We start from the raw sequence: 19,376 nt of genomic DNA, 5'->3' as shown, positions 1-19,376 counted from the left end.
ACAGTGTATGTGTATTTGTATATTATAAAAAATTGTAATGTCCTCTCATGATGTTTCTAAGTCTTTTCTCAAGATGGATCACAATGCGTGCGTGGCATTAGTAGACTAAAGCATCTCAAGGCATTTATTTTTAATACTTTTAAAACCAGATCTCTTTATATATTTTTTCTTAATTTAAGATAAATTTTGAAATTAATTCCTTAAGGAATTAATTAGTGGATATGATTGTGCATAACTCTTAACAACACCAGCTTCTGCCTTGAAGAGGAGTTAGGAGAAGGGAAGCTTGGAAATCTGGCCTCAGTTGTTAGGATCATAGGAAAATTCAGGTTGTGAGAGATCTCAGGAGGTCACTCAGTTCAATCTCCTGCTTAAAGCAGGATAAGCTAGGACAGGTCGTGTTACTTGGGTCTTTGGTATTGAAAATCTCTAAGATGGAGGCTTCACAACCTCTCTGGGCTACCTGTTTCGCGGCTTGGCTGTCCTTATTGTGAAAATAAATCCGTTTTGAACCTCTCTGCAAGAACCTGCATTTCTGCTGAATTGCTTATAGTTCCTGTGTAACCTACATTTAAGTGTGACTTTGTTTTCAGTCTCGTGGACTGCTGCCATCTGCAAAAGCTGCCTGCAAAGAGGAATGTTGCACTCTAGTACTATTTTTCTTCCTACTTCTTGTCTTCACTGTTGTTCCAAAATAGATCTGGTGATGTTAACTGATGCTGGACTGTTCTTGCAGAAGTAAAAGTGGGTGGGAAGTGGTATATAATCAGCTTGTACTGTAGGCACTGTTTGTGACAAAAGATTTAAGGTGAAAATATATTTCTGGTAACTAAGCTGCACCAGAATCACAATAGTTGTATTGTTTTTCTTTGTAAGATAATATTCAATTGCTTTTCAACACATTTTTCAATGAAATCTCCAAGAATTCACTGAAATCTCCCAAAGCATGGTTGATATTGTCTAAAGAGCTACAGCCTGTGCACTTATACTGAAGATCAGATCTATAGCATTAAAGGAGCTCTGAATTATTTGTCCTTGGATAGCTCTTTACTGAGAAACTAACTGTTGTCAAAGGAATGGAGGTTTTTATGATGGAATTCTTTTCTTGCTAGTGGCTTTCACTGTTCTATATAGCTTCTTTGTTTCCTATGATTCTTTAGATATTCCCAAAGGAGAATTAAACAATCTTTTTCTCATTGGTATGCATGTCTTCTGGAGAGTCTTTGAAAACAAACATATTATAAGCAGTTGCGAGCAAAACAAGAAAAGAACTGGGAAACGAAACAAACTCCACTATAAGCATAACTCTGAAGATAGGTCTCAAACCAGGAGCCCGACAACACTCACAGAAATAGTCCTTTGTGATTCCTCACCCTCTTCTCGCCTCCGATGCAATTCGTGTTTTCCTTTGGGATCTGGCCATGGTGCTGAATTGTTCCTTGTAGGAGCTTTCATTGACTGGGGTATTCTCAAGCACTCTGTTCCTTCGAGCCCACCTGGGATGCTTTTGAGTTCCTTTACTTCCAGTGTTTGAAATGAATTGTTTGAAGTTGCTTGACGGGAAAGAACATGAACAAAATGTTAGGAAACCAGGCCTTTCACCTGTGCATTACTAGTTAAATATCGAGCCATTGTGGAAGCAAACAGAAGGATTTCCTATCTCTTGGCTACTATATAAGTGATGCAATATATTTGGATTAACACAGTCCTGTTTCCTGTTCAACAAAAAATAAAACAGAATGTCAGAATGCTGAAAAAAGTCTTACGGTCAGTACTATTGGCATTTTCACTGGAAACTGTAGGAGGCATGTCCATGGCATACTAGACTGCGAAAATTTGGGTTCAGTAGTAATATTGTGGATGAAGATCCATTCTTGTTTGTTTTGTGGTTTTGGGTTGTGTTGGTTTGGATTTTTGTTTGGTTTTTTTTCCCCCCCTCTTTTTTTTGTCTCCTTAACAGGTAAATAGAAAAATGAATTAGGGTATCTTTCAGTTGCAGAAATAAGGGTCCCTGGTCATTGTCGTTTATCTTGTTGCCAAAAAACTCTATTCCTTTCCCCAGGTGCTCCATTGCAACCCAGGGTACAGTTTACTCCTTTCAGCAGTTGGAGACCATTGTTTTAATAGTAGGATACTTTTTAGGGCTTCATATATCCTGAAACTCAAATTGCTTGGCATTTTCACTATCTATAAATCAGTCACATGAGTCATATTAACTAACTGTCTCAAACTGTCCAAGAACTACAGCAATAATCAAGTTGCTTTCAGTGCATGTGAACTGGTTTATTGTGATTTAATGTACATGCTGAGCACTCATGCTTTAAGCTGTCTTTGGTCCAGGCATAGTTGTTTGCTTTAGCAGCTGTGGCCCACTTCCTAGGCACAAATGCTCCATGAGTGTATGGAAAAACTACTTGAGACTCCTACTCTTCTCTGACTCTTCTCTACCTCTCCCCAGTGTTACTTTCTGTATCTCTATTTTGTGAAGAATCTTTATTACAGTTAGTATATCAGTGATGTGACAGTTACAAAATATTACGGCTGGACTTTGTAGAAGGATTGCCAAAGCAGTCATTGGTTACTTTAGACATATAATGTAAATGTCCAAGCAAGATATGTAACCTCAAGTGTGGCTTCTTGCCGTTCTTGAATACTATTCTGTATTTGAATCACTGTTTCTGATTTCAGGCCATGAATTGCACTTTTTCAGCTTGTGCTCCTACTCTGTAAGCAATGTCCTGCTCAAATAAATCTGGCTGTTACAAAGTTCCTCCTTAGCCAATTTGTCCCCTTGAGGTCTGCTGTGTTCCGGCTGCTCTGTATACCATAAGGAGCTATGTTCTGAGAAATTACTTGTTTGAGAAATAACTTGTACTATACCAATATTTTTCACTCCATGTAGGGCTGGAAGCATTTGTGAATGTAGTGAAAAGCCTACCTAAGTGAAGCCAGTATTTGTTCAGTAATCATTCCTTTTTCTGTCAAAACCAAATATATGAATCAACACAAACAAATAATAGTGAAAAGAGAGATAAATGCATGAAAGCACAGTGCAGCAGTGACGAGGGAATCCAAAAGTTCCCTGGGGAGATGATAGCCATTGCTGTTCCAATTGAGAACAAGAACTGCAGCCTTTTCCACAGATTGTAACGTGCTAGGAGTTGGTCATAGCCACCTAACCGAATATGTTATCTTTATACAGATGTTATTAAACCAAATACTGTAGGGTCTGGGTTATGATAACATGTTTTAAAGGTTTAACACCTTATACCTGAGGGTGTCAGTGCACTTTGCAAGTATGAAGTGATTGAATTCAGCAGTACCCAAGGGATCTTCTTTCTGTGTGTTACAGATTGTGAAAGGATGTAAAAAGGTGAAATAATGTCCTAAAGACGACATTAAATCCGGAGAAGCATATAGAACAGTATCCCAAATGTCTTTATTACCACCTTGATGCCTTTACTATGAATTTTCACTTGATGATGTCCAGCCCTGAGCACGTCACTATCTCACTGACTTGAGGGCACTTCCGGGCAATGGAAGTCTTTTGACTGTCTCACACAAGAGATTGAATTATGTCCCAAGAAGGGAAAGTGTTCTAAAGATCTCTGTGACAACAGAACTCCAGTCCACACAAAGCAACTACAAGCAGAGAAAAAACCCACCAACCTTTCCACATATTTCTGGTGGCTGATTTATGGTCAGCCGCGTGATTTAACTGAATCCTTACAGGCTGCAACTTTGTTTTTTGCACCTTAAATAACCGCAATACAAGTGCGCAATTTGTATTGTTGCGTTTAGACTCCCTCTAGTGGATTGGTTTAAAAATGACCTACCAATGCGCTCACACAGCTTAAAAAAGAAAAACGGGTCCAAACTACAAATACCAGCAGCTCTCAGCACAGTTGAGAGAGGACCCAGGGCGCACCTCTCCATTTTATTCTAGCAAATATTTACAAAGATTTTTACTTTTCATATATAGCTATAAAAGCCCATGGGAAACAAAGCATTTTGAAACATTATCTCTGGATTTGCTTTTTATTTTTGGCTGCTATTTTTTTTTTTTTTAATTTGGTGGGTGGCCCTTTCTACCTCATAGCAGAGTGACAGTGAAAGAAGGACCCAAACCTTTAATCTTGTTTTGCAGTGGATTTAGCAGAAAGCAGCTGCAGCAGCCTGGAAATTACCATGGAAAAAATCCTGAAAACAGAACTGAAAACTTCCGTTCTGAAGGCATTTGGAAGCTCGGGAGGAGGATACATTAGCCAAGGCCAAGGTTATGAAACAGACAGTGGACGAGTATTTGTTAAAATCAACCACAAACCTCAGGTTAATGCTAGCAAATATTTAACTACTAATATTATTGCACGTAGAGAGCTTTTTATTTTAAAAGCACCTGATTGTTAATAACCTAGAGTTCTGCATTTTCAGTCTGACTTTTAATTATTTCAGTTTTCTTTTAAAAGCTGTAGTCTATATTATATCAAGTATTAATGCAGCAGGTTTGGTTAATGCAAAATGAAGTGTAATGCAATGTGATAACCCTCAACAACAGGAATTGGCATTGCAGTATGTAAAATGGAGGCTAAGCACAGAGCTGTTATTGTAATACTTAGAGTTTGGAAAAGCCTAAAGCTAAATTTGCATTCACTGCATTTCTTTTCATGTTTCAGTTGAGAGGACAGAATAGTGAGGGAGCAAACAGGGTGCCAGTGCTAAAATTCATGCATTCTTTTTAAAGCTGCAGAGGTTTCAAACTTCCCCATTGCTTTTTGTATTTCTAGCAGTAAGATTCTTGCAATTTTTCAGGTCAAGCTCTTGACTTTTCTATTACTAAATGAATGCTCAATTGTGTTTTGTAACACCACAGTGCATCAGAAATTTGCTTTGTCAATATCAAAAACATCCTAAAACTGCTGTGAAGAACAGCATCTTGACTTCAGAAATGTGGAGTACAGGCTTAATATTTGTACTGTCGTCTCTGTCTGGTGGCCATTGACCTCCATGGAAAGGAGAACCAGTTTAAGGATTCAATCATTTACTTCGTTTAGTAGTGGTCATCTGTGGTTTTGAAATACCCATTTATGGGTATTATCCTCAGAGATACTGTTATGTCTGAGTAGTTTGGTATCTCCATAGCAGCTGGAAATCATGGTGAAATGTGACGTATCCTACTACCCTGGAATGAATTTGGGAAAAAAACAAGTTAGAATTAAGGTATTCAAGTCTCCCTGTGTGGACTGAAACCTTCCTGCACCTACATTCTTTTATCAAGATGAATTAACTCCTTGTACCTTTGTAAACAAGGCTATTTTTTCCAAAGTACTTGTTGCAGACATCCATAGTTTAGCCCAAGGATATTCTTATTCCCTGACAGGCTAGAAAAATGTTTGAAGGGGAAATGGCAAGTTTGGAAGCTATTCAGAAAACCAATATTGTGAGAGTCCCTCAGCCTATTAAAATAATTGACCTACCTGGAGGAGGAGCAATGTTTGTCATGGAGTACCTAAAGATGAAGCACCTCAACAAGTATGTCTGTACATCTCTCTCTCTTTTTACTATGTTATGGGGCATATTTTCTTAGCGAAGATCCTCTGTGTTCTCTCAGAGCTAGAGCTTATATTTGTCAAGATCTGTGTTTGTGTGTGTATATGTGCATATATTAAAAATATATATACATATCTAGATATGTATTTGTGTGTGTATACACTCCTTCCCCATACTTTGCTCTTCCCTGACCACCTACCTGCAATAGAAATGGCATGCTATTGGTCGTGTCAAGCTTTGTGTGCTGGTTCACACGTGCTGAGATGCTACTAAAGTGAATGTGATAATGGCTGAGTTTAGCCTGTGTTTTTCCCTCATGGGATTTTTCATTTGAGTTTCTTTTCCCCACCTATCAGTTGTCTTTAAATTTCTTTAAACTTCATAGGCTTCTTATGTCTTTGAAACCTCTGTTCTCTAAATATAATCTTCAAGTATGATTGAAGCCAGTCAACAAGTTCAAAGACACTAGGGTGAGGAAGAACTAAATGACCAGATAATACGAAGCTCCATTTTGTCCGTCAACCAATCTGAACATGGAATTCAGGAGTCATAGGCTCCTGAACGTAGGATTTCAGGAGTTATTTGTGTCGTTCCAGGCCTCTACGGGAACATAGTAATGCCTCTGGCTCTTCTGGCAGTTGTTTGTCCAACCTATCTATTTTTATTGGGAGAATAATGACAATTCCACAGCCTCCCCAAACACTCCGTTCCAATCCATCCCACTGTTCCTAGGAAAGACTTTCTAATATCTAACCTCAGTCCTCTTGGTTGCAATTCTAAGCCTATTATTTTCTACCCATTCTGGGCATGGAGAATAAATGAGTTTCCTTCCTTGCAGCTCCTGTTCAGATATCTCTGCGATGTTTTAACTGTTTTTCACTTGTCCATCTGCATTAAGCAACCTCAACTTAAACCTTGCTTATGGCTTCTTTTTAGACTTACTATTCTTATTGCTGTTCAACTGATCTCGAAATATGAGGCACAAAAGTAGATATCATGTTCTGTTCTCTGCTTATTAACGTGGAGCTGATAAGAGGGATTACTTTATCCTCCTGCACTCTATGCTCCTGTTTTTATAACCTTGTGTTCCGTTTACCGTTCTTGTAAGAGCATTGGCTTATGTTCATTTTATTAACTGTTACAACCTGTTTCTGCAGAGTTGTTGTCTAATCATTTGCTCCCTGTTATGTACTTATGAAGTTAATTAAGGTTCTATATTTGACAAAAATATAATTGGTCATATTTGAGATTTTTTTTTTTCCCTGTAATATTTTGTTCACTTGTCTTATTTCAGTTTCCTTTTGTGTTTTGATCCTCCAGATATTCTTCAAAGCTTGGAGAGCAGATAGCAGATCTTCATCTTTATAACCAGAAACTTGGAGAGAAATTGAGAAAGGAGGGAAACACAATTGGTAGAGTATCGATATCATGTACTAAACCAAAAATGAAATCATTCATTTGGCTGTGGTGCAATATTGCAGGTCACAAATAATCTGTGAATCAAAAATAAGTCATATTTAATGACAACATGTTCAAGTGTCAAAACAGTCGAAACAGAATCAGTGATCTGGACCCTGTTCCTGAATGTCTTTTATTCAAAGAAAAGTCACTGAATGTGACTAATTGCACCTTAATTTCCATTCAATGTTTTCAAGTCTAAGAGAGTTCTTTCCATCTTTAGAGAGGGCTGTGACCATGAAATAAGTGTAACTTATTGCTTAAAACTATTTTGTATGCCTGTTCTCTGAAATTTATTTCTGTGTTTGCAAACTTTGCTATGTAAGGATCTCAAAACTCACAATAATTATTTTGTTTTTTAGGTAAAGGAGCAGGTCACTCTGAGTCTCAGTACGTGGATAAGTTTGGATTCCATACAGCCACTTGCTGTGGTTATATACCACAGGTATGTTCCATGTCTGTGAAGGCTGACATGTACACATGTAGCTCTAGGAACTCCTTATACAAAAGCTTTTTTCATTTGCCTTCAGCTTAATGATCACAGTTTTGCTTTCACTGTTTCATTCTGACCTGACAGTGAAGGGAATACGATGGCTATTCGATGTGTGTGGCTCGATAGATACAATGCATACAGCAAGCAGACACAGTGGGTTGAAGAATTTGAAATGATGTGGTGATTCTTTAGCTTGGTGATACTTAATAAAATAAATATCCCTTCACATACCATGTCTTGCTTTTGTTTTCTCTAAGCCCTTAGTATATGGATCTCAAATGGCAAAATCCACTGCTTTTAGAGGGCCTCATCATGTAACGCATGACATAAGACGTTGGAAAGTGCTCTCGGAGATAAATCAGTCACTTGCTGGCTCTGCACATGGTAGAATTTCATTCTACTATTTAATTGAATGAACTTTCAATATCTCAAACCCTTTGCTAAGTACAACTTTTCACCAAATTAGAAATGAATTACCAGAAAGATTTTGGAATATAATATGGAACAACTGAAATGATCTCACCAGAAACTCTTCCTTTAAAATACATTATGAAAATTTGAATGAATTAAAATAGCCAGAACCTCAACTTGTATCTCATGTTAAAGACAGCCCCACCTAAACATGGAAGAGAGCATCACTCCCAAAAGAACAATCAACAAAATGTCTAATAACATTGTGCATAGGTCATACTAACGTTGCCTAGGCCATTGTGTGAGCATCGAGCACTTTAACTTGATATCTATGTATTATTAATACTGACTATGTATATGTTAAAATTGTTTATTACAAACCTCTGTGTCATATTTCCTAGGTGAATGAATGGCAGAGTGATTGGCCTTCCTTCTTTATTCGTCACCGACTCCAAGCTCAATTGGATTTGATTGAAAAAGATTATGGAGACAGAGAAGCCAGAGAACTTTGGTCACAGCTAAAAGTATGAACCACGTCTTAAATCTGTTTTTTAGAATGTTAGAAAATATGTATCGGTGGAATATTAAAGGTGTTCTATAAGAGATTTATGTAGCTTTTAATAAACAGCTGATCCAACAACATTGTCAGCTGAAAATAATTAATGTTTCAGTTTTCTAATAGTGAAAACAAACCTGTAATTCAGCACTGACATTTATTTCTTAGAATACAGCTAGTAGTAAGATGGGAAATCCTATCTAAGAAATTGGCGTTACAAAATAGGTAAGATTCTGCTGACCAGGCAGATTTTGGTTTTTTCAATTGGTCCAGTCTCCCAGCCGAGACCGTGGTTCAGGTCACACTCCACGCAGCACTTAGCAAACAGCCAGGAAAGTATTCTTCTGCACGCTTGACATCACAAATTTGTTCCTCAATTCTGGTTAATTGGTACAGATGTTTACTGCTGTCCTTTTTGCCACTGAAACCTTTTAATTTAAATGAAACTTATGTTTTATTTCTTGTGACAGCCAATACTATCCGTGTCTAGGAATGATGCATTAATACTAGATATTTATACTAGACTGTGAATTAAATGACTTGCTGAGATCTGTCACGAACAATGAAGAATGTTTACTACTGGCTAACAGTTTAGGTTTATGCTTGTAGCCATCAATGTCAAAAGCACTGCATGAGGACTGAAAACAGGCAGTATTTGACTAGCTTCGTGTTTTATAATAATACTATGGTACTTTATTTACTATTTTCTTAAAAAGTCTTTAATTGTTACGTGTTTGTTTATGCTTTTTCAGATAAAGATTCCTGAAATGTTCTGTGATGTAGAAATTGTTCCTGCTCTCCTGCACGGGGACCTATGGGCTGGAAATGTGGCCGAGGACGACTCTGGGCCAATTATATTTGACCCTGCTTCCTTCTATGGCCATTCAGAATTTGAACTGGCCATTGCAGGAATGTTTGGTGGATTTAGCAGCTGTTTTTTCTCCGCCTATCACAGTAAAATACCCAAAGCTCCAGGATTTGAGAAACGAAACAAATTGTATCAGCTCTTCAATTATATAAACCATTGGAACCATTTTGGGACAGGGTACAGGGGATCTACCCTAAATATGATGAGAAAACTTTTGAAGTGACCAGATAGGTTTGAGAAATTCTGACATAGTCCCTTGGTAATTAACAGCCCCTGCTTATCAGGAGCAACACAAACTAGGAATTAATGTTGATGATAAGACACCTGATATGTAAAAAAAGGCTTAGAACACTTGTGAGCCTCACTAAATGTTAAGAGTGATTGTGTAATTTTTAACTTGTACACTAGTTTACTAGCACAGATTCCTACCCTGCTGAAGGAAAAGACTGCCTTGTTTGTGAAGACTCCACTAGGTTGGAAAAGTAGCATGACAGCCTAACCCTACTCGCCATACACAGTCTCACTTCTTGGCTGCTGCATTTCCACAGTTTATATCTTGCCATTTCTGCTGCTGATTTATTGGCAGTTCGGTATTGAAAGCTACTGTTGGGGGATTGCAGTGCTGGAAGTAATAAGCGGTTCCTTATGTCTCCCCTTTTTTGTTCTGTTTTAGTTTTTTGTCTGTTTCCATCTTTCTGTCGTCCTTCCTTTCCCGTGTTAAGTGTTCTGATCCAAAACTTAAATCAGATTCTATGAATCTGAAAATGAAAACATTCTCCTTTTGATTTAAAGAGTAGATGAGGCCCTTTGGACTGCACTTGGCAAGCATATATATAATTAATAACATTTCTAATATTTATTTTAATTTAATGTAATTTACTTACATGCTTTTGGGTTTTTTTTCTTACTACTGTAATTTAATTTATCACAGCATTTTGTAAAAAAGATATTTCTGTAGTTCCTTGGTAATTAACTGTGGTCAGAAAGTGGGTTGTTACCACACAAGTTTGATAATAACATATTGTAATTTTAGTGTGTTATACTATGATAGTAACACCTTTAAATAACTTTGTAAAAAAGATAGCAAAAAGTGGGAGGGAGGTTTAGTGTTTTGATGACAAGAAAGCAGCTCTTGCTGCTGTGTTGGTTGGTGCTTGATGTATTTTTGATTTTATAAAATAATGTACAGTAGGCCAAGCAAGTCTGTTCTGCCACTGCTGGATGATTGAAGGAACAGTGTCAAATTGAATGGCTTTATAATGTTTTTTAATATTCCTAACTGCTTTATTTTTACAGAAAACATAGGCAATGAGAATTTGGGGAAAAAACCGTGCAACAAAGATGTTGGCATGCAATGAGAGCTACAGTACATTAACAAAGCCCTGGTTTTTTAATGGAAGAAAGTGATAAAGGAAGTAAATGTAAGTGCAGTCCAGCAAATGCTTACGTGAATCAGAAAACTTGAGTAAGAATGACTTACGTATTTAGGCTTTGGAAGGTTGTCATGACTAATACCTAAAATGTTATATTAAAAAATGCTCAAATATGTTTAGACTTTTTTTTCAGTTTTAAATGGCTGTGCTATAAAGATTTCATAAACTTTAAAGCTAGATGTTGTAATTTATGCTATTTAAAAAAAAAAGCATTTCATTCTCTATGAATATAATGCAAATAGATAAAAATTTTTACTTCCTTTGAGTTTGGGCTACAATTAGGGGAAGTTGTAACGGTGTGGTTATAACACTTAATACAATTATAAGACCGGAAAAGTGGAATAATAGAATTAGAATACAGTTGAAATCATAGGTGATAGCTGGAAAATCCAGGTCTAAGAAAACAGCAAAGTGCATGCTTACTAGTTTTATTAATGTCAACAAAAATACATGCATTACATTGGAAAGTACATGTGAACTTAAAATTTCTCCTTCTCAAATAAAATACTTGCCTTGCAGAACCTGTGTGTTTGGAGTACCTGCATTTTGTGATTGTGGTTTGTGTTAACAAATTTGAGCTTGAAGATAAGAGATATGGGTGCGGATGGAGTTGCTGGATACCAGCAAAGAGAAGTTACCTGTCCTAATGTCCTGACCAGACCCAAGTGCCTCCCTCAATTTCCTTTTTAATCAATGGAGAGAATCGAGCACCCCTAAAGGTGGCTCATTTCACCCCGAGCACCCATTTTAGTTTGTCAGCTGGTCTGATCCTTCAAGTTTATTTTCTAATAAGTAAAAAGGTAACTTTTTACATATTGGACTTAGTCTATGTCTACTTAGTCTGTGATGGGTGACTTAGTCAATGTCTTCTTTAGATGCCGACTTTAGTTTTCTGTTGTTGGAGCTGTGTCAAGAAAAAAGTGGAAAAGTAGTCCTGTTACCTGGTAAAATATTCAGTAGCGAAGGGGAGAGTGTGTGGGAAGAGTGGATGGAGACAGGGTATGTCTTGGGCTCAAACATGACAAAATATCTTCCCAAAAAAGCCAACGGAAAACAATCTGGCGTGACGGATAGGAACTGCTGTGAGGGGGCAGCCATTGAGTCTGCCCGCTTGCTTCCTTTCCCTTTTTTTCTGTAGTTTTCAGCGTTTAGACTTTGTTTCCAGAATTTTTTATCACTTCTGAGTTGACAATTAACCGTATAATTCAATGTTTTGGCGTGGGTAGAGTAAAAAAGGGATGAGGTCGCAGATAACCCACCCTCCCTTCCTTCCCCTCAGCGGCCCGCCTTTCCCCTCAGCCGCCCGCCCGCCCCGCGACGGAGGGGCGGGGCGGCGCGCGGGAGCGCGGCCGTCTCTGCAGCCTTTGGTCCCGCGCGGCGCCCCGTAGGAGGGAGGGTGCGCGCGGGGCGGCTGAGGGGTGCGCGGCGGCGGTTGCCAGGGCGCCGTGCGCGAGAGTTGCTAGCGGGGTAAGGGCCTCGCTCGCCGTCCCCGCTGCTGTCGCCGGCCACCTCCGAGAGCCACCGGCTGTGTGGGACGGCTGGGGACACAGGGTAGGGCCGGGCCGGGCCTCCGCCCCGCGGCGCCTGGCGGGGAGGGGCGCGGTGGGCCGCATGGCGGCGGGCCGGGCCGTTTGTGAGGAGTGGCGGTGTCGCGTGAGGGAGGGGTCGCCTCCGCTTCTCCCAGCGGGAGGCATATTTTGACTGACCGGCTGTTATTGTGCCCAGCTGTGACAGGGAGCGCTGACGGCCGGCCTCGGGCATGGCTTTGGACGAGAGGGATGGAGCGGGGCCGGAGACAGAGGATGGCAAGAGTCAGGAGCCGGGTGTCATCACGACGAGAAATATCCTGGAGAGTTTCACAGAGAGTCAGGAGGTTCGGGGGCTTATCGGTAGCCTGAAGGGAGTCTTTGGGGATCTGGTGGCTCGAGAAATGGCAATGGAAAAATTCATAGGTAAGCACATCATCCAAAGGGAGCGTGTTCTTATGTCACTTAAAAGAATTTATTGCCAAGAAAGGACTCAACCGCTAATTTTGGATTAGTGGTAATGCTGGAATTCTGTCAACAGGTAGTTTAGATTTATTTTTTTACTCATTTTGTTTTCCAGATATGTACTCCATCCATTACTACATGTTATTTAACTATTGTAAATAAAACCTCAAGTCTTGGATTTAAAAAAATCTGAATTCTGACCTGTGTTTAGTCTATTTTCCTATTCAAACGCAGACAGTAATTTAGTTGAGGTTTGTGTGTCTGTCAAATAAAGCCATTTTTGTACTTAACTGGTTGTTAAAAATGCATACATTTTGAGCTTTAAAGTGGTAATTTCATATTTTTACTTATGTATTTCATATGAAATATGAAGGGTAGCTGACTCCATACAGATCACATAATTGTTTCTGAGTGGAGGCAGCTTGGATCTGGCTTAGTAGCTGAGCTTTTGTGCCACATAATGGAAGCTATTCTGCTTCTAGATCTCAGCTGAATGTAGGAGTGGTATAATTACATGCATGTAGGAGTGTCCTATGTAATTAGCCTGTTATGATCCACATCTGTGTATTGGATCCAATACTCTGACCAGGTGGTCTGCAAAAGTTAATTCAAAGTTTTGTGTATTTATTAATCAAATTAAGTGAACTAGCATTTTGCAAGTACTTTTGCAAAAAATGGTGAAATTGCAAAAACTTACGGTCAAAATATTGATCTGGTGCCTGTGTTTTTGACAAAAAGCAGAACGCCAAAATTTGGAAATCTGACCCTGCAGAAGTTACTCAGCAGATTTATACTTGATCGACTTAACTGACTGTTGCATCTGAGGAGGTTAATGATGAACATATAACTGTTCAGAAAGAAGTAGCAAAAACATTCACATTTGTGTTGGTTGTCCAGTATCACAGGTGAAATGGTAGCCTTCGGGATAGAAAAGCCATTACTGAAAAAAATCTCAGTGTCTGAAAGGCCATCATCTCCAACCAATCATCTTCCTGTGTCTCTCTGTATTTCATATCAAATTACTGTCTCTGTGTATTTTAATTGTATTTATGAACTTTCTGCATGCATATCATTGCCCAGTAAATTCTGTGTTAATATACTTAAAACTGATAGGTGCTGTACATGTCGTTCAATATTTGGTTATAATATTTAGTGTCAGAAGGTACCGTTTGATCCTTCTTGGGCAAAATGTCCCGATATGGTAACGGGCTAAATTTGTGGGATATAGTGTCAAAGCTTAGGGGATACCTTTAATCTGTACGCAGATAACGCAGTAATGATCAGTTACAGAAGATTTTAATGCAGGTCTCCAAAGCATTCACAAAAACGTGATGCTCATTTTTTTTGTGAACTGTTAGAAGCAGAAGTTTGGAAGATAGTTTAATCTGCAACTATAATTTTTGTAGGAAAATTTAGGAAGATTTTTTTTGAAATAGCATTAGCAGGACATTTTTTCAGTTCATTCTCTTCAGCATTTAGATTTAGGGTTTTATTTTAGATTGCTAGACTGTGATCTGGGAAAACAAGTTGGCAAGATAAGGAATTTGCCATTAAATTCCACTTCTGCTGAGAGCTATTGCTTTCAGTGTTGATAGAATTTCTTGTATTCACTAGTTCTGATTATTTGTACGCAGCTTAAGGTATCATTAATTACAATGGGAAGTTAGTGATGACTAGGAGCTCAGGCTTCCTTCTTGATAGGAGACAGCACTGTGGTATCCCAGTGGAATTTCACAAGTTGCTGCAAGGATACTGTTGGACTGGCTGGTGTCTTGAAAGTGGTTGTGCAGTGTCATCCACTGGTAAACTGCAGCACTGTTGCAGTTGAGTTATGTCTTAAATGTAAGTGTTAATGTGACAAACGGAGAAAAGGGATAGAGAAGGCAAAGCTGTTTGAGGGAGAAACAAATGCAGGAAAAGGAAAGGCTAAGAAAGTACTTTTAGTTTTACAATTAAAAAGCTATTTTCTGGCCAAACATCTAAAATGACCCAGGGAATCTCCAGTGCAATACTGGATCACTCGATGATCTTTTCTGAAATCTGGCTTTCACTTCTGTATCTACTTTTCGTTGATTCTAGGTTTAAATTGAAATGCTTTTGTTTCTTAAAACTGTGGCAAGTTGTTCTTAGTTTGTTGCAATATTCTCTGTTTGCAAAGTCCCATCAGAAATGGTGTGCTGGTAAGTCGCGCTTAGGAAAGGAGAGCCACAAAGAGCTCTGCAGTGGAGAACAGCAATAAACCGAGTGATTGCTTGTTTCATCTCGCTGTGAGATTTGTCCATAGTAATTTGAGAGACTCCTGGAAGAGAGTTTATGATACAATGTAGGTAAATGATTGCACTATTGAAGTGGACAGACTGTATTTTTACAGTTACTTCTCTGTAATTTTCTTAGTTTTTGTCCTCTCTTACAGGTAGTGGTGGCACTTAGCTCAAGGATACTGAAATCTTAAGCTAAAGCTGTCTAGAAACAGGGGTGTAGCTCACAATTAATGCCTGCAAGAGCCTTTAATTTTAATAGTTTATCACAGGTATCTTTTCCATTTCAGGTATAATGGACAAGTACCAGGAACAACCTCACTTGCTGGATCGCCACTTGGGTAGGAATGTCATCTTTAAATATTTTTTGTGCAGATACTTGAAAATCTGTTAAACTAGAAGGTCCGTATTTGCGTAACAAGATTGCTGTGGATAATATTACTTATATAATATGACTACTGTCTCCCTCTTTATTATTAGAAGTATGAGAAACTGTAAGCTAACTGCATGTAGTCTAACTTTTTTTTCTCTCATTTCATTAGAGTGGATGATGAATTCATTGTTGGATATAGTACGGGACAATGGATCTCCTCCCCCACTAGTTCACCTGGCTTTTAAATTTCTTTACATCATTACAAAGGTAAAAAAATCCCAAATTTAACATCCTGTAACTGAAATGTGTAAATTTCCAATATTTTCTTTGTTATTTAAGTAACTTTAAAAAATTTAATATTTAAAAAAAAAGTAAAATAAATAAATAATTGTCTGAGTAATGCAATGAAAGGTTTCAAACTGTACTGTGAAAGGTTAGTTCTGTTTTTGATGATTTTCATGATAGCTCATGTTATTTAACAATACAGAGTAGTAAAAATCAGGGTCTGAATGCAAAAAAAATCGCAGACATTGAGATACTTAGTGATAAAACAAGAGTCATAATGTTAAAAAGAAGAGTAAAATAAGATGAAGAAGGATCGTGGAATTTTCATCTGAGCATAAGAAAACATTTTTTGACTGCGAGGGTTGAATACTGGAATAGATTGCGCAGAGGGGTTGTGGAGTCTCTATCCCTGGAGATACTGAGTACCCTACTGGACATGGTCCTGGGCAGCCTGCTGTAGGTGACTGTGCTTTAGCAGGAGAGTTGGACCAAACAATCTCCAGAGGTTCCTTGTTTTAAAGTTAAAGAATTATCTTTCCATTAATTCTTAATAAGTTTGTAAAAACGCAAAAAATCTCAAGGTATTTAAGACGTTAATTCGTAGAATAGTTTGGGTTAGAAGGGACCTTTAAAGGTCATCTAGTCCAACCCAAAGAAGCAAATGGACATTTGCTTCTTTCATATCCTTACTGTTCTTACTACATGAGGTTCATATACAAGAAGGTCCTCAGAGGGTCTTTTCTTTTTCCTCAGTACTTGACTATGCCAGATAGCTTACTAAATTTTGAAACTTTCTGCTATAGGTGAGAGGGTACAAACTCTTCCTCCCACTGTTTCCTCATGAAGTAGGTGATCTACAGCCTGTTTTGGATATGCTTGTAGACCAGAATCCAAAAGACTCTGAGGTGAGAATTTGCTGTACTTTTTGCTTAACTTTTATGTCTCCTACAGAAAAAGCTGATGAACAACATAAGAAAAAAATCTTGAAAAAAGTGTATAAAGCAGTCATGCACCCTGTCAGGTGTTAACTGAGTAGCTGGATTTAGAATGAAAGTCATCCTGTCAGAAGAGAAATGTCTGATTGAAGGAGAGGTCTTGGGTTTTTCTCTCATGGGTTATGTTCTAAGAATTTAGAAGCGATGGTAGTTGAGATGCAGGTAAAATCTAACCACTCATATGAGGGAACAAATTAATTGAAACAATGGTAATAAGAAAGGCAGTGAAAGATATTGAATTTCTAAAAGGAGTAACTAAGAAATCCTCTTTCTGCTGTGCATATCATTAGTGGTCATGTTAATTTAGCTTGAAGTCATGAAAGTTAAATCATGGGAAACAGAGTACTTTAGGTTTTATGTATTTATTCCTATTTCTTCATATAAACAGGCTGGTTTTTAAACCTTTTGGTTTTGTCAAAGTTGGTATGAGAACTTCTATTTTGATGAGGAAATTAAGAAGATAGTTAATTTTCTTTGCTTAATTTCATAAAATATTTTATTCCTCCCCAAACCCCAATATCTGTCTTCAGATCTATGAGGGATTTTATTTTTTCATTTTCTTTTGAAAGGAGGGAGGTGAAGACTGGAGAAAACTGCACACCTATGGCATGAGGCATGAATCGCTTGGATTTTTGCCTCCTGATAATGTATTTCTGGGTGTGGAAAAATAACACAGAATTTCATATTTTTTTTCTACCTGTTTGCAGTTTGAAAAACAGTGCAACACTGCTTCATTATGTGTCCTGATTTAAAGTTTTATTTGGCTGGGAACGTTCTGGGCAAGAATGCTGATTTGAAAAAATATTTAAGTAAAGAATTTTTAAGCATGGGTTGAGAACATTGAATCATAGAATATCTCGAGTTGGAAGAGACCGATAAGGATCATCGAGTCCAGCTCCAAGATACCGTAGTTCATATTCTTATGTTTTTGAATAAGGAAAAATAAGAATTCCAGAATATTTATTAAGATAGATGAATTTTAAGAGAGATCATGATCTATTATAAGTAACAAAACCCATAGACATGCAGACAATTTTATTGCTACTTTAAATTAAAGTGATTTTTTAATAAACATTATCAGTTGTGAGCACTTTGCTGCTGTTGTACAGCTTTAAACCTTGTAAAAGTTCCTTCTTGTCTGTGTCTCAAAACAGATTGTTTCAGCAAACCCATTAAAACAATACTGAAGAAAGTAGGAAGAAGAACGTATTTCTCTCATGTTTGTGACTGGAGGCACAAGGGGGCTGAGGGAAAGAGAAAACAGGAAAATGGCAACATGCAGTTTTCCTTTCGTGAGGAGACAAACTTGTGTAGATTTCACATTCAGAGGGGAGGGTCTGTTAATTTTGTTTAACAGTTTTCCTGTTTGGAATCTCTAGTAGTTCTGTCTCCTTTGGTGTTTCAGAGCATTCAGGTTCAGAGTTTTCTCTTCATCATCTTACTTTGAAAGTTCCTTGGAGCTAGTGGACAGTTTGTGCTTCAGGCACTTTGTTGGAATATGTTCCAGAGAATGGAGTGCATATTTTGTTTTACCATTCTTTTCCAGACTTGGGAAACTCGTTACATGCTTTTATTATGGCTCTCCATGATATGCTTGATCCCTTTTGATCTGGCCCGTTTTGATGGAAATATTTTTTCTGAGGAAGGGCATGCTCGTATGCCAACAATGGATCGCATACTTAAAATTGCAAAAGTAAGTATAACGCATCTTGTGATACTTCCAAACCTGTGATATTTTTCTTAAGCCTAATCTTTCAATATGTAATATATTATTGTCTTTCAGAATATTACTTAAGCCCATATTTTCTGTATCTAATCTGTAAAGAATTTCTCCATAGTTTTGGAATATTCAGTATATTCTTTGCTGCTTTATTGTCAGATGAGATTTTTACTTGTTTTCCCTGAAGTAATAAACTGTCTTATTTGCTGACCATCTGATACGAATGCATGCATTTGATTATGTTAATAGTTTTTAGCATTTGAAAATACGAGCTCGCTTTTTCTGAAAGCCATGTTTGATGATGTATATAGGAAATTAGCATTTGATCAGGATGAGTAACATTGGAAGCTATGACTGTGTGAGTAATTTTCCACAAAGGTGATAAAATTTCACTAGGCATAAGCTGAACTGGCTAACTTGTCAGCCCTGTAAGATAAAAATAAACAACAACCCCTTCCCCACAAATAGCTGAACGACTTATGCTTTTAACACTTGCAGCATTTAAGTGGCTTATCACTTGTAGGCATGTAGCGGCACAAATATGACTGTAAATTGAGGTTTCAATAGAGGTTAACTTGCTTTGAAGGACACTAGAAGGGAGACTTTGTTGTCTGAGATATGGTTTGTTAAATGGGAAATTTGATTTTTTACAATCTTAAGCTTAGTTTGTAACCAATATAATTACATTATATCTGTAATGATAATGTTTGTAATCATAAGTATTAAGTAGTATATTCATGTACAAAGTTGTTGCATAGTTGTTATTAAATCTACATGTATGAATTCTTTTACAGTTAGTTTTCTTTTACCTTTAGTGTTACTTGGTTGTCAGTGATAAGGCTCGAGATGCAGCTGCTGTACTGGTTTCAAAGTAAGTCTCTTTTGTGCTTCTTGCCAGAAAGGAAAAAAGCTAGCTCCCATTTCTCCTGTCATTTTTCAGTCTGACATGCTACTAATGATGGCATTGGGAGGACTGGAAGTTGCCAGC

At 37.8% G+C, this 19,376-nt stretch overlaps 2 protein-coding genes across 6 annotated transcripts in view; both read left to right on the top strand.

Annotated features, from left to right (window-relative positions):
- Window positions 1–4,069: 4,069 nt before the first annotated feature.
- Window positions 4,070–11,287, top strand: FN3K (fructosamine 3 kinase). Its single transcript, XM_074607864.1, has 6 exons — window positions 4,070–4,329; window positions 5,378–5,529; window positions 6,868–6,959; window positions 7,368–7,450; window positions 8,311–8,433; window positions 9,218–11,287. Exons 1-6 carry the CDS (start codon window positions 4,189–4,191, stop codon window positions 9,554–9,556), a joined length of 930 nt encoding a protein of 309 aa, XP_074463965.1. The 5' UTR covers window positions 4,070–4,188; the 3' UTR covers window positions 9,557–11,287.
- An 851-nt stretch (window positions 11,288–12,138) lies between these two features.
- The window catches only part of TBCD (tubulin folding cofactor D), a 126,588-nt gene continuing 119,350 nt past the window's right edge, over window positions 12,139–19,376 (top strand). For 2 of the 5 annotated variants that reach the window (XM_074607992.1, XM_074607989.1), the window contains exons 1-7: window positions 12,139–12,317; window positions 12,492–12,718; window positions 15,306–15,356; window positions 15,558–15,655; window positions 16,477–16,578; window positions 18,215–18,361; window positions 19,204–19,259. In XM_074607992.1, coding sequence (XP_074464093.1) covers window positions 12,526–12,718; window positions 15,306–15,356; window positions 15,558–15,655; window positions 16,477–16,578; window positions 18,215–18,361; window positions 19,204–19,259 — 647 coding nt within the window. In that variant the 5' untranslated portion in view covers window positions 12,139–12,317; window positions 12,492–12,525. The remainder of the gene's footprint in view (window positions 12,318–12,491; window positions 12,719–15,305; window positions 15,357–15,557; window positions 15,656–16,476; window positions 16,579–18,214; window positions 18,362–19,203; window positions 19,260–19,376) is intronic. The other 3 variants (XM_074607990.1, XM_074607993.1, XM_074607994.1) reach the window with 3 other exon arrangements.

This window comes from Larus michahellis, chromosome 14 (genome assembly GCF_964199755.1).
Source record: "Larus michahellis chromosome 14, bLarMic1.1, whole genome shotgun sequence".
Taxonomy (NCBI): domain Eukaryota; kingdom Metazoa; phylum Chordata; class Aves; order Charadriiformes; family Laridae; genus Larus; species Larus michahellis.
The sequence above is the reverse complement of the archived record's forward strand: the minus strand, read 5'-3'. Positions and strand labels throughout refer to the sequence as shown.